Here is a 16,308-nt window from a genome sequence, read left to right as displayed (position 1 = left end):
AATATAACTTTCACCTACGTAACTAGTAAACAATCAAATAATAATAATCTGCATAATCTTCATACTACCAAAAAAAGAGATATATAATCTCCACAAAAGTCATTCACCCAATACTCATCAATCACAATCATTGTAAGCCATGCACCATAAGATTAAATACATAATCTTTTTTTTCTTCATCAGTCATGGTAAAGACGACCCTCAGCAAATGGTGTTATTTGGCTGAAATGTTGGTGATATATATATTTTAGGGGCACCCCTTGTAGGGCCCACTTCATATTGTATTTCACTAATCCAAACCATCTATTTTGTAGATACTCATTGAAAGATGATCTCTACAAAAAATCACTTGAATCCGATATCATTTAACCATTCAATTGAGTTATTGAAATTTTAGTACTTTCTTGAAGCACCGTGTTCATTGATTTTGTAGGACACAATTGGATGTTGAAACGGTTTCCAATTTGTCTAATTTTTTGTAAGGATGATCTATGAATGAACACCTAAAAAATAGATGGTTTGGATCATTGGAAAAAAAATTGTAGGGTACCCTAAAGGGCATCCCTCAATAGAAAGGGACTGTATATATGCATTGAAAAGGAAGTTGGGGTGTCTTTGAACTTCTTGGCCTGAGTTTTTATTTTTTTATTTTAGGGTTTGGGGTGTTTTGGAATTATGGTAAAGTGGTAAGGGTATTTTTGGAAATTATTAAGGGAAAACGGGAATGAGAATCGTACCGACTACCCTCCACTAGTTGATCTAATACCTAGTTTTGAGGGGATGTCATTATAGATTTTGAGGTGGGGCGCACTTATTTTTTCATTCCTAATTGCAAGTAAACGTCAGGAATGGAAATCATTCCATTTCCTCCCATATCCATTAATGATACATAAACATGCTCTTAAAGGGATGTTAACCATTAGATTGATCTAATGAATTTTAACAAGTCCACATCTCAACATCTCTTTACACCTTATGTGTATCTAACACCTTTGAAATAAAATATTAAAAATACAAAATAATAGTCTCATACCCCAACCCGGCCCCTACCCGCCCCAACCCTAAACACGAATGTAATTTCTAAAATTCAATGACAATGCCAACGTGGTAGTCCAGTAGAGAAGGACTTTGACTTACAGACTAGTGGTCTCAAATTTGAAACCCCATGGTACATTGATAATGTGTGTATGAGAAACATCCCTTTCTCTTGTAGCTTATACTATTGTTTATGGATCCCGAGCCTCTACATTTAGTATCCGTGCATTTACACGCATTTAAAGGGATGTTAACCATTAGATTGATCTAATGAATTTTAACAAGTCCACATCTCAACATTTCTTTACACCTTATGTTTATCTAATACCTTTGAAATAAAATATTAAATAGTAAATTGAGCTTAGACCCATAAAATTCATTTTAAATCACCTACAATCCTTTGCTTTAGTTTTCTATTTTCAAATAATACCCGATGACTAGGATCCAACTAAGCAAGTTACCTAATATAACTTAAAATCGGATTTATTGTATTTTTTGGATTCCAAAACTACCCCTATTTATGACTTAATGTGTTATGAGGAGGGTGTAACTAATGACACACGTTGAATTTGGAAAGATCTCCAAATGGTTGTAATGGATGTAGGAATTAATTTAGAAACTTATTTGAATTAATGTTGTTTTCCTTTTATGAATTACGACTAGTAATCTATACGTATTAGTAATTTAAATTCAATATTAAATTTAGGAATTAATGTTGTTTTCCTTTTGTGAATTATATGATTAGTAATCTATTTTAGGGGGCGATATGTTAGAGGGAATGACAACCAAAAGAAATGGGGTGATTGATATGCTATTAATAGGGAGTTTTAATTACAATTATGGTAATGAATGAAATGCTTGTAATAAATTATAAATAAAATATAAAGTCTGAAGGCAAGGATATAAAAACATAGGAATACTATGACCTCTTATATCCTATTGGTCATTTTAAGTTTGAAATTGGGTTTTACACGTAGATTTATAGAATGATAGGTATATATCTAGGAAATAGAATTGGTAGGGACCTATATTGGACAAACCCAATATTAAAAATACAAAATAATAATCTCAGACCCCAACCCTAAACCACTCCCACCAGTTGCTGCTATCCATGGCCACCACTTCTCTCTGCACCATTCATAGTCCTATCGTAGTATTTAACATGGAATTATTGTCTCAACAACAAGCAAGTACTTCAAAATTAAACTGCAATTGAAAATCCTAAAGGTGCCTAACAACTATAGGACCTAGTGAAGGTATGCGTGAGAGAGAAGAAAGAAAAGAGAGTGAAAGGTAGCGGCAATTGGCAGGGGCTAGGTTGGGGAGGAAGGTGGTTGATGGGAGTTTTTAATTTTAAAAACATACATATAATAAGTTGCAAATGGTGAATTTTGGTATAATACAATTATGATGATGTGGACTTATTAAAATTTATTAGATCAATATAATAGTTAATATCCCTTTAAATACGTGTAAATACACGAATGCTAAATATAAAGACTCGAGATCTATTGTTTAATTAAAAAAAAATCCAAGACAATGAATTTGAAGAAAAAAGAAGTTAAAATCATTGTCGCATCCACCCCATCCCCATCCCCACCACCATCTTCTTCACCTGAACTTCAACCACCACCTCATTTTCATTACCATCCCTACAATTGCGACCACCATCATTATATTTGCCACGACCTCGAACACCAGTACAATCACCACCCCCATCTCGTCACCAGCACCATGACCACCACCATCGTCATTGTCATCACCACAACTATCACCACTTCTCATTTATAGATTATACTTGATAAAGATAAATTTTATATTTCATATTTAAATCCCATTGTATTTAAAGACTTAGCCAAATAATGTCTTAGAACCTTTGCGACGCACCATGGAGGAAAAGAGGTTTCCAATATTTGAGAGGATGCCATTTGGTAGGTAGTAAGTGGCGGAAGCTCCAATGATAGAGAAAAAGAGAGGGATGAAAAGGACAAAGTAAATGGGATTAAAGTATATATATATTTTTAATACAAGTAATAGACTAAATACAAAAAAAAGAGTTCTCACAAACAAACGCTACCCAGAGTTATTTTCCATCGACTTAGACCCCGTTGATAGGGTTATAAATGTTTTAAAGAAATTCTTTTGTGTCAATTGGAAAATTAAATGACAAGTACATCTTTAAAATAACTTCAGAAAATAAGAATACACAAATTCTACGCACATCAAGTGATGTGCGGCGGCCTACTAGATTACAAGAATGAAAGGTTGCAGTTGTATATTGTATTATACAGTCGTTGGACATTTCCCATTAAAGAAAAGAAAAGGAAAATAACTTGTGAAGGAAACTTATCTTATTTAATGCGCGGTAGAATATAATTCAATCATAGACACTAAACGAGAATGTTACACAATTAAATAACAGAATAAAGATTAATTAAAAGAAAATTAGAAAATCTCTTGAGGCCATTATAGTCAAACCAGAAAAGCCGAGATGCATTTCTATAAAGACTCTCCCCCACATCAAGGATCTTTAACATGTTGGCACCCAGCATTCGGGTCTGGTTTTAAGCTGAGTCACGCATGGAGCCAAAAACTGAAACAACTATTGTGCAACAGAGCCTTAAATGAAGCTCAGCAATGGCGCTAATGGCAACCAGAACAAAGCTCTTTAGGCTGCTCACGACTCTCACCACGAAAGCACCAATTTTGGGATCTGGGTCTTGCTCCAATGGCGTTAAGGGACCGGTTCGGGTCGACAGGGGCGGTGGGCTCGGGTTGACGGCCTATTCGACCTCTGCTGTGGCACAGCAAGAGCCAGGGGTCGTTGGGTCGAGGCACATGGGGTTGGAGATTTTGGGTGTGAAAGATTATGAAGATTATAGGAGGTCTCTTTATGGTGAAATCACCCACAAGGCTCTGCTTGTTGATGCTGTTGGCACCCTTGTTGTTCCTTCCCAGCCAATGGCTCAGGTTCTCTCTCTCTCTATCTCTCTCTCTCTCTCTCTCTCTCTCTCTCTCTCTCTCTCTCTCTCTCACGCACACACTTTACATGCACAGCTACATATTTATTGCTCAATGTTTCTAAGTATGTATTGAACTTTTGGGTTTCTGGGTTTGTATATCTATGAAATGAATTTTTTGGGTTTCTGGTTTTGTATATCTATGAATTGAAGTTTGTGGGTCTTGTTTCTTTTCCTCTTTTTTGTTTCTTTGTTTTTCCATTTTGTGTTTTGGGCTAAATTTATATATAAATGGTGAAATTCCAAGAACATACTTTACTGCGCATTTTGTATGGAGGTATTTGTAAATTATATGTATAAATATTGGTTTTTTGTGCATGCATTGAATTCTTGGTTTTTGTGTGGCGAATTGGATTTCTGGGAAATTTCCTATTAAAATTATATTGTGCTTGTGGTTTTGTAGCATAGCAATTATTGGGTTTTCAAGTTTGTGGAGTTTTTTTTATTTTTATTTTTATTATTTTTAATTTTATTATTTTTATTTTTATAATTATAATGTTCTTGCGCTATTATCTGTGTCTCTATTTCTTTGCTGACATATTGTTTATTTTGCTGTTGATATAGATATATAGGAAGATAGGCGAGAAGTATGGAGTGGAGTACTCAGAGGCTGAGATTTTGAACAGATACAGAAGGGCTTACGAGCAGCCTTGGGGTAGATCTCGTCTCAGGTCTCTTCCCATTTTTATTCTCCATTTTTCTATTTTTTTGGTTCTTATACTGGGTGATAATAAGGTTTGCAATAATCCATTTAAGTGTAAATTTTACGTATTTACTTGTTGATTCACCATGGTTATCATGAATTTCTGTCTCCTCTTAGTTCTTGCCTGATTTAGTTTCTGAGGAGTTGTTCAGAAGTGTTGCACTTTCATTTTATGGGATAGAAATAATTAAATCAAATTTTGCCTTTGATAGCTTTGATATTGCATCCTGGAAGTTAGCTGAGAAGCTAATTTCATAAACTTTGTTTTTCTAATTTTTATAACATTAAGTTGGCAAGTTTCTATTAGTAGTGATTTGATGCTTCATCGCATTTTGAGAAATATATTATTGTAGAATTTTCCCTGTCTATCCAATATGTAATCAATGGGTTGGTCAAGTAGAAGAGTTCGTTTCCTTTCTTTTCTGTTTAGTCTTTAATCTTTCCTTAAGTTAAATAAAGAAGTTTAGCAGTAGTTCTGTCATGTTTGGAGTGAATTCTCTTATTTTCTTTTTGATCATTAAAGTGAGCATTTTACTCTTATTTCATTGCAGATACGTAAATGATGGGAGACCCTTCTGGCAATATATAGTCAGTTCTTCCACTGGCTGTTCAGATTCCCAGTACTTTGAAGAACTTTATAACTACTATACAACTAACAAGGTTTGACATTTTATAATTTCCATTATCTGTATAGTAATATAGAAGTCAGAATTGGATTATGATATTTTTCACTGTGTTTTCTCGTAGGCTTGGCACCTCTGTGATCCTGATGCTGAGAAAGTGTTTCAAGCTCTGAGAAAAGCAGGTGTCAAAGTAGCTATTGTGTCAAATTTTGATACTCGATTAAGACCTCTTTTGCAGGCTCTAAATTGTGAACATTGGTTTGATGCGGTAGCAGTGTCAGCCGAAGTAAGTGAATTGCTTAGAATCTTTTAGCAGTTTGCATGTGTTTTGCCCCTCTCTCTCTCACTCACATGGTAGTATCATTATGCGATTGCTGATGTTATGATTTTCTCTTATGAACAGGTTGAAGCAGAGAAGCCAAATCCAACAATATTTCTTAAAGCTTGTGAATTATTAGGAGTAAAGCCTGAAGATGCGGTGCATGTGGGAGATGATCGTAGGAATGATATATGGGGTGCCAGAGATGCAGGCTGTGATGCTTGGCTTTGGGGAAGTGATGTTCACTCCTTTAAGGAGGTACGTCTCTCATCACATTTCTTCTAAGGGAATTTTAAGTGTATATTATGCTGTGTAATTTAGTCTCTAGAAAATCTTCCAGGAACAGTTTGATCAGTCTACCCTGGTTCAGATTTTTTAAATTAACACTTCACATTATGCAATGTGAGGAAAAATATTTCTTCTCTCTGTCCCTGAAGTTGCTTCCAATGCAACCTTCGGATTGGGGAAAAACCTTTTTTCATCTCTTCTCCACAACTTTATAGAATTTCCACCTACCATAGCTGCTCCATTTCTAGAATGCGTGAGTCCATATTTTCCTTGAAGTCGAGATCTTGGATTCAGTAGAAATTTAAACTACCCTGATTTTGGGGAGCTTCCTTCAGCTAGCTCAGATAGGGGAAGCTGCATTTTGGAGTCTGCCTTATAGCATTTTACTGTTTGTTCAATTTTCTGAACTTGTGGATCCTATACACTTATTTAAGGACCATAGAAATGTGTGTCAAACTCTCTTGGCATTCATCCTCCTTGTCGTTATTGTTGTCCTTGTCATTCTTGTTTTTGTCATTTCGTAGTCATCCTCATTCCTAAATATGTATTTATGCACATCTATGATTTTATATATTTAGTTTAACACTCTTCCTCATTTGGTGGCCCGACTTGGATTTGATTGGAGTTTAGTCCAAGCCAGTCCTTATGAGTCCCACCCCTATAGGTGAGACTTGTAAGCTCCAATATGTTGGACTGTTGTCTAATTTAAAAGTCCAGCCCCCGCACACCAAACAACGGCCAGGACTCTTGTACATTTTAATTAAAATATTCCAATCCAGTCCCACCGTACGTTCACGGTTAATAACAGTTTGATTACTTTTCTGCTGATGCAGGTGGCTCAGAGGGTAGGGGTCCTAGTTTAAAATGATGTCTCATGCAACATGAATGATGCTCTCTCCGTACAGGTTTCTTTAGCTCCAATGGGGGCGTTATGTATATTTGTGCTTTGTTGTAATCTGTATAAGAGGTGAGGCTAGAACGCTAAAGAAAATAATGTAAGACATCTATGTCTTTTCTGTGTGAGTGTGTGTGTGAAAATGGTGTGCAATTTCTATACTTGTTAGCATATATTAATGTTTCAAAATGGGACCTAATTTAAAGCTAACAAAAATAGAAGACACTGAAGCAATTTCTATGTCGATTCAAGCTAGGGCAAGCATTTCACTATATAAAAGGGTTTAAGTTCATACTCAAAACAACTTTTGACAACTAAAATACTTACACAACCTACATCTCTTACAAGATTTTCTGAGGTTTTCAAAGGATTCAAGGCTCCGTTGATTTATTTGCGTTTATACTCAGATTTGAGCCTTTTGTGGCTTGGTTTTTGAGGCTTGAATAGCTCAGCCAATTTTCACATTGGTATTGATTTCCAGTTGATTTTCATCAATTAAATGTGATGCGATCTTCTTTTGCAGTACAGTTTTCACCAAGATTCTAGTTCCCGGAAGTTATTTTTCTCGTTATTTTTATTCTTCTATTTGTTAGGGTTTTTACAACTAATAGTAGCATACTTGCAATTAAAGCAATCTCTTGGCCTAATTACAAGCAGATTTGGAGTAAACAAAATCAAACTAAACCAAACTAATTTAAGACGTTGTAGTTCGGTCGGTGTGGGCCTAAGTCCAATTCTTTTTTCTTTTACATTTTCTCAACCTTTTTAGCTCAATTAAAAACAAAAATAATTCAAAATATGCCACATAGCATATCAAATAATCCTAAAATTGAACCTGTTATAAAACTTATAAGTTTAATAATATAGTTGCAATTCAAATATTAATAACTTCAAAGTTCGATCAAACTTCAAACTCAACATCCTTTACAAGTAGATGGCCCTATTCGATTTAATTTGGTTTGCTAAAGCTCAAAGTTGAACCAAACCATTACCGTCTAGTTGGATTTTTAAATCGTTTGACCATTTTCTTGTCAAAACCAAACAAAACCATCCATTAGGGTTTGGATTGGCCGGTTTAGTATGTTCGTTGAATTGATGCCCACCCTTATGCATTACTATATGTATAAAAATAAGCGCTGGGCTCTAACGAGGACTTCTAAATGAGCACACTATGTGAGGATCCATTTCAGCCATCCGATCTGATCGCAACGGCTGTAGAGAAAAAGCAAGCTTACTATGTAAATGGGTAGGCTGCACTTCCCCTTTAGCTTACAAGTCCGAGCACGCCTTTTCCAATGAAGCCTCTTTCTTCTTCCTTCCTTTCTTCAATTAATTTTTTAAGTTCACCGAGAAACCCGAAAATCTTACAACCCAGCTACCACCCAAAATCTCTTAACAACATTTCTCAAGTTCTCCCTAATGATCGTTGCCTCTAATATCAACACATAAAGGGACAACGGAGTTTGCCTATGATATCCAAGAATCATGAACGATTTGTCCAAAATTAATGCTCCCGACATCAGCCCCGTAATCGACCTCTAATATCAAAGAATCATCAGCATCCCCAGAAAAAAAAAAGATTATATTCATGTAAGTTTATATATTGTAATTGAGAATCCTTAAGAAACCGATTCCATTGGTTGAAATTAGCAGAGGATTTCATTTCTTTAGGGGTTCTGGGTGTGTTTATAATAGTGTGAGTAGGGTATGATGTCTGTGTCTTCGTTTGTAATAGTCTGAGTTGGATGGATATGGGTATGATGTTTGTATCTTGATGTGTTCATAATAGTCTGAGTAGTATGGATATGGTGGATATGGATATCATTTATGTATCTTAATGATAATAGTCTGAATAGTATGGATATGGGTATGTTGTCTGTATCTTGATGTGTTGAAAATAGTTTGAGTAATGTGGATATGGGTATGACATGCAGGGACGGATCCACAGAGGAGCAAGGGTGGTCAAGTGACCCCTGCAACTCTGGAATTTTCCATTAGAGGGGAGAAAATTAACTCCTGCAAACTGCTCGACGAAAGTCCCCCCCAAAGAGCAGCGCTCTTATCGACCTTATAATCTGATGCTCATTGGGCAGCTAAGAAGAGACGCCTCAGAGATAAAGTTCACAAAATGTAATGTCAAATTTCACCTTCACTGCCTTGGTTCTTTTGCTTTCAGTTTCATCAATTCTTCATTATTTTTCAATGTAGTTTGATGGCTATCTGTGATTTGCTCACTATTCTGAGATTTCAGTTTAGCTTAATGAGTACCCATTGGTTGGTCTGTAGGGAAAAATTTTAAAAAACGGCTTCTTATTTTAACTTTGAAGAAGTATGGATATTTGACAAAAGTGAAGATAACTGCTTGGTGGGACTGATCTTTGATGCCTCATTTTGTATTTGGTTGATTAAATATTGATGGAAATATAAATTTAAGATCTTGAAGTATGGGGCTTGGGGGAAATTAAGGCATTCCCAGCTATTTGGTTTGTCTTGGCTGAAATAGATTTCTTAAGAAAACGAAACAACAGAGAGGCCCAATTAGTTTTTTTATATGAATTTTCGGTTAGCTTTTCTCCATCAATGGAGTGATAGGTTACTTGTCTGTTGTGATGCGTTTGCTATATGTTTTGATGCATTTGATATCTGCTATAATGCATTTGGTATCTCTTTTGATGCATTTGGTATCTGTTACGATGCATTTGGTATATGTTTTGATGCATGTTGTATCTGTTATGATGCATTTGGTATATGATATGATGCATTTAATGTATGTTACGTTGTTTTTGGTATCTGTTATGATGCATGATTACCTATCTATTATGAAGCATTGGCTATCTGTTATGATTCAATGGACGATAATAATTATGGATGCTCAGTTGGTTCATTTACTATCTATTATGATGCATAACTGGTATGTCCCTATTTAGAAATATGCTGCAATAGATTTGACTGATATGCAAGTTGATAGGAGAAAGGACGACATGAAGCATAATAAGGGTCTGGTGACAATGGTGAACGGCGAATCCCTAAGTTTGGTAAACCTTGGCCGTCCGTGAAGAATGTGTTTCTGTCTTTTTTCAATGCTTATAAGCATTTTGTTTGTAAAGTGCTCAATGGGAAAGGGGTAAAGAAACCCAAACCACTACTTCACCCTCCTTTCAGATACATTGGGAAGCCAGTCATGCTAATTTTAACTGTTTATAAACCCAAAATATTTTCTTCAGTTTCTCAAGTTTTTTATAAAAAAAACAGTTTGAAGCATCACACACCTCTGTGTTCACAGTGAATTTCAAAACAATGGCTAATATATTCACGTTCACCGTGATCAAAACAGTTTTGCATGTGTGTTCACACGGTTGGCAATACCACACGAGTTCAAAACCTTCTACCTGAACAATTCTTACCAAGAAAATTTAAAACTAAGGCAGTTAAACAATTCCTTCACCCACAATCACACACCTATATACTGCAACAAGTCTATAGCAAGCTTTAACCGGAATAAATGCATGGCCGCATCAAAATTTTAAGTTAGGGATGAGCCCTTAATTGTACACATGGAAAATTGTAAGCAACTTTTTGGACTTGGCATAGAAGTATTCGGGTAACAAATAGGTAGGAATTTTTCCCTTTTATTTCCATTTTCTAACGATTTTACAACAAAATATTATTAAACTATAACAAATGAGACACGTGTCAATGCATGAAAACTGTATCCTTCTATCCACCTCCACGGCTCAGCATGGGACGCCGCCACCTCGCATCTCCTTCAATTGTTTATTTGTTTACACTTAAAAATTTATTTCAAAATCAATAATAATTCAAACAAATCCCAAAAAATTTGCCGGCCTCGGTACGACATTTCCTACGATCACGTACTTCAAATTTCACATTTCCATTTAACTTTTGATGCGAAATTTATGTGATCAAACAAACAACATTCTAGGGTTTACAAAGTCTACTACTATATTCATTTGCATCATTCACATTTAGGGATGAGCCCCTAATTCTAATTTTTACACTTTAAAATTTATTACCCTTTAGGGTCAATAATAATTTATAAAGTGTTAGGGTTTAGGGTTTACAAGGTGGTTGGAAAAAAAAAAAATTCCTACACTAACTTTCTTTCCCGCTCATGCAAGGTTAGGAACGGCATTTGACCACCTACTTTTCACAATCAAAACTCTATTTCGAACGATCAAAATATGCTCACATAATCCATATAGTGAACGACATTAAAGATATGCTGCTATTGTTATTAGTTGTATAATTTCTCAAATTTGCCATATGTTATGGCTTGTGTATTTTTCTAATTGGTAATTTATTTATTGTGAATTTTAGAAGTTAAATCATATAAAAATAAAATGAAATAGTCGAAGATTGACACATGTCAGCTTCTTAAAGCCACTTCGTTAGCATTTCAGAAATGCGGCCCTATCAGATAGCGACACATGTCATTGTTTTGTTATTTATTGTCTTGATCTTTAACAAATTCATAAGAAATTAAATACAAATAAGAAAAATACACCAAAAATCATGATTCTACATATTTGAATTAATGGAAATCATGGAATCAAAGAAACAAGAGTGTATGTGATAGAATGTTTTGATTTGTCTATGAACAAAGTTGAGTTTTTATCATTGTGCTTGTATTCGTATGCATTTTCGGTGTATTTTTCTGATTTTTAATTTTTTAATTATGAATTTTAGAAGTCAAATCGTAGGGAAATAATATAAAATATAATAGATTGACATGTGGTAGCTTCTAAAGAGCACCCCTATCAGCGGTTCTCGTGTGTGGCCTTATAAGATGGTAACACGTGTCATGTTTTTGTAATTTATTGTGTTTTATCTTAAACAATTCTTAAACATGATTTCATATATTTAAATTAATGAGAATCATTTGATCAAAGAAACAAGAGTGTATGTGATAGAATGTTTTGATTTATCTATGAACAAAGTTGAGTTTTTATTATTGATTTGTATTTTTATAATTTAGAATTAGCATTTTGGAGCTTTAAAGAGAAGATAATATCACAAGATGTTCATAGGAATTTTCTGGATATTTTTCTGATTTTAAATTTATTTATTATGAATTTTAGAAATTAAATTATAGAGAAATAATATGAAATATAATAGATTGACACGTGGCAGAGTCTTGTACATTGATTACTATGACATGGCATGTGCGTCATAGACATTGATTTCTTCTCCCCATTTTTTTTTCGCTGGCGCTCTTTTTTTTCGGGGAAATTCTTTCGCGCTAACCCTCTCGTTCCCTCATCCTAAAAAAATTAACGCTTCTTCTCTCTTTTCATCCCCAAATCGAAACCACTTCCCTCCTCCTCTCTCCTCATCTCTTTTCCAGACCCAAACCTTAAAATTCCCACAACCACTCTCTGCTCTCTCTCTCTCTCTCTCTCTCTCTCTCTCTCTCTCTCTCTCTCTCTGTGTTCGCTTTCACTATCACAATTCAAAAATCGAGATCTATTTGAGAGGGTAATGTCTGAGATCTATTTGAGAGAGTAATATATTTTCAAAGTTTGATATTATGTTTTGCATTTTCTATTGCATTCCTTAATGTTTACTTTTTGTTTAGGATTTTAGGCTTTGATTTTCTGGGTTTACACATATGGGCTGCTCCCTCTCTGTGCAGGTAAGACTACTCTTTCTCGGTACTAGTTGTGAGCTGACGTTATATTTTTTTTCTAGAGAAAATTGAAAATCTGAGAGAAAAATAGAAGACATGGAAGAAAGTGAGCTCTAAAGCTCGTTCTTTGACTGTGATACTCATTGCATCTTATATTAGCAGGTATAATCTAGTTGACCCTAGTACGATTTTCTTCTTCTTCCATTCCTTTTTCATTATCGTTTTTGGGTTTTGGGTTTTGTTTTCTGTGAAATATTGTTATATCTTGCTTAATTTGAACGATTATTAGTGGGTTTTAAGCTTTTATTGGAGTTCATATCATTGCTTAATTTGATCGTTTTGGGATGGACAGCTTGGGAATTTAATATCTTTAGTGTGAATTAAGTGTATATGAAGTTTTTGAGACATGGGTGTTGCTTCTATTCTTGACATATGTCTTTGATTTTCTGAAATTGGATATTTTGGTTTTCCACTACGTGGGTCTCTGAGTTTTGAGGTAGTTGTGTATTAACTTGTGTTGTAGTATCATTTGGGTTTCTGGGTTCGGACATGACGATAATAGATACATTTGGTATCTGTTATGATGCATTTTATATCTACTATGATGCATTTGCTATCTGTTATGATGCATTTTCTATGTGTTATGATACATTTAGGTGATTATTTCATAGGGGTCAATGCTAAGTGATTATCTTTTAGTCTTGAATATGGGTGATCTGACAAGACATATTGAATTTCTATTATGTATCTTGCAAATAAGTGGGTAATATGGATTTGGGTATCTTATTCTGTATCTTTTTTTTAAGAAAGAGGTATCCGATTGTGTATCTGAATGTCTTGATAACAGTGTGAATAGTATGGATTTGGGTATCATATGAGTATCTTTTTTAGAAAGATGCAGTAGGAAACTATTACAATGTCATTTATGTTTTATGGAAAGAATACTCTTAAGTCTGAACTGGCCACATAAACAATCCAGTCTTCCTTTATCACCGATAATAGTGTCGATGTGTATGTGAACCAACACGATAATATTGTGAGTAATTTGGATATCAGTATCATATGAGTATCTTAATGTGTTCATTATAGTGTATGGATACTGGTATCAGAGTCTGTATCTAAATGTGTTGATTATATGTCATTCGTATGGATTTAGGTATCCTTTTTGTGTATTTATTGTAATGTGAGTAGTATAGATATGAGTATATATGTTTATTGTAATGTGTTTCTTCTTCTTAAATTTTGTGAAAAAAGGACCTTTCCTCTCCCCATAAAAGAAAATTTGCTTGGCTCCTTGTGAGTAATGAGTAAATTAATCTTACATAATGAGGTGGATATCGTACTTAGTGTCATTTTAGTTTAGTTGTACTGGTGTGCTTTGACAGCTGTGGCTTAGCTGACAATTGCATGTTAACCTCAGAAAATTTGTCCTCTGCAGGAATCGAAAAAGTTCAATGATTTTCTGCGCACTCTATGTATATTCTGCCAGGAGAAAGCCCTCAGCAGTTTCTGTGAATTTCTTGCATCCAAAGAGCTCACCTTGATTTCAAAGATAGAAGCTATAGACAGGAATATTCTGTTAGTCAGACTATACAATAATAGTTTACAGAAAGTTAACTATACACCAATAGTTTACTAATAGTGCAAAGCATAATCATGACAGATGAATAATAGTGCAAAACATAATCATGACTCATTATGAATATTCTGTTTATCAGTTTAATTAGAAAGGTTTTTTTTTTTAATATGAGAAGCCGAAGAAAATATGTACATACAATATTGTCATACAATAACCGTGATACAATATGAGAAGGGTGGATAAAAGGATGTTATGTCATATTGTCATACAATAACCTGAAAGCACTTCCCAATGTACATATGTGAAAACAAAATGTAGTAGTCGTTTGGGTTTTACCCCTTACTAGTTGATCAGTTTACAAACAGAATATTGAAAGTGATTCCCCATGTATCCCAGTGGTGGGTTTGGGGTTGGTTTCGGTTTCTTTGTCCTTGGTTTCGGTTTCTTTATCCTTTAATCGTGAGACTCAAGACGACATGGTTGATTTCAACATATTTTCTTGTTGCTTTGGTTTATTTTCTTGTCCTTGCTGTTTGACTAGTTTTGTCCTCTTGTTGCTTTGGTTTAACCACATATAGTATTAGCATTAACTTGGTTTTTGAAGACGGCACATGCATAATATTATTTAGTACCCATCCCAAGTTATTATTTGTTGATAGCATAAAAACATACCCATCACAAGTAATTATTTAGTACCTAAATTCCTCAACAGAGGAATGTTATTCACAATCCCATTACTTGTTACACATGTGGACACACAAACGCTTGTTGCCTGTCTCTTCTCTCCACATTGCCTGTCTCTCCTTTGTGTAATTATGATTTCACTTTCTTCCTTTCCTCCAATACTTTTTTTTTTTGGGGTGAAACAGGGGGTAAAGACCCCAAAAAGGACAAAAAGCAAAAAGCAAAAAGCAAAAAGAACAAAAACAACTAATCAGCAATAATCATGCGGGTCTTAGTGACTCCTATTGTGTCATCCATCAGCAGGGGCTCAAGCCAAATCGGAGTGTCCTCAATAACCCAGCAACCCAGATCAATGTCATGACTCCAAGCAGCCAGTCTGTCAGCTACAGCGTTCTTCTCTCTGTAGATGTGGTGTAGCTTACTTCTTGGAAATTGGCTCAGCAGTCTCTTGCAGCTACTAATCAAACCAGCCAAAGGGTGATAATGGTTCAGCTCATTACTCAGAATGAGATTTACAGCATTGACAGAGTCCATTTCAGCATTGACAGTCTCTCCTCCAATACTTGGATAACTCTTTTTCTCCATGAACTTCGCTTTCTTTTTTATTGCTTCTCTTCAAGGCGTTTCCTCCTCTCCTCAAATACTTGGATAACTCAACATTGATAATCAAGCTCTTGTTGTCACTCACATTTTCGTCAAAGTGTTTGCTCTTCTCCTTCAATACTTGATAGAATCCTGCTACAACACATGCATTACATTAACCAAACAATAATTTACAAATGGAAATAAAAGACATAGTTTGGCTGCCCAAAAATAAAAAAAGTCGTCCTTTTCAGTGAAAAGGGAAAGTCATTGTATTCAGAAAACTTGGACTGTTGAATGTTCAAGTGAAACATCTCAAAGCATTAAAACATAAAAAAATGAATTAACTACTGGGTACGTGTGCAAGTGAAAGATCTCAAATTTGACACAGAACCCACATCAAGTGAAACAAACTTTGAAGACAGACAGCTAGTTTTAAACACGGATTCTAAGCTTGTATGGGACTTAATTAATTTGGAGATGATATGTATGTCAGTTTAACAAACAAAAAAGGGAAAACCAAAAAGCAGTAATATCATATTCCAAACACAGAACCATTCCAACCCTCTGACCCTTCAAAATACTATGAACAACAATCAAAGCATACCTTTTCCAAAGAGCTGAGATCCATATAGCAAATTCACGGAAAAATCGAAACCTGGAACACAGAGAAAACCAAATTCAGGGAGAAAAAAAAAATCACCTTCTCCAAGTCATGCTCGTTGACAGATGAAAGATAGGGTGCATACACAACCTTGCTATTTTGGTGTTGAACTCAGAAATATTTGTGAGATTTGGAGAGTTTGTGGATGAGAGAGAGGAAGCGCGGGTTTGCGTTAGAAGAGATAGAACCAAAGACAAAGACACGGAGAGAGACAGAAAGATGACGAGAGGAGGTGTTGAGATTACTGGCTAATCTCCTAGCGAAAGAGG

General features: G+C 35.0%; 1 protein-coding gene across 1 annotated transcript; it reads left to right on the top strand.

The window, feature by feature from the left end:
• Positions 1-3,554: 3,554 nt before the first annotated feature.
• LOC110762246 (Haloacid dehalogenase-like hydrolase (HAD) superfamily protein) lies at positions 3,555-7,011 on the top strand. Its single transcript, XM_021964854.2, has 6 exons — positions 3,555-4,005; positions 4,620-4,726; positions 5,310-5,418; positions 5,506-5,667; positions 5,785-5,958; positions 6,822-7,011. The coding sequence occupies exons 1-6, from the start codon at positions 3,673-3,675 to the stop codon at positions 6,849-6,851; spliced, it is 915 nt and encodes a 304-aa protein (XP_021820546.1). The 5' UTR covers positions 3,555-3,672; the 3' UTR covers positions 6,852-7,011.
• The last annotated feature ends 9,297 nt before the right edge of the window (positions 7,012-16,308 follow it).

The sequence above is a fragment of the Prunus avium genome, chromosome 7, assembly GCF_965620075.1.
Source record: "Prunus avium chromosome 7, drPruAviu1.hap1.1, whole genome shotgun sequence".
Classification (NCBI taxonomy): domain Eukaryota; kingdom Viridiplantae; phylum Streptophyta; class Magnoliopsida; order Rosales; family Rosaceae; genus Prunus; species Prunus avium.
Note: the sequence above shows the minus strand (reverse complement) of the source record. Positions and strands in the feature narration are given on the sequence as shown.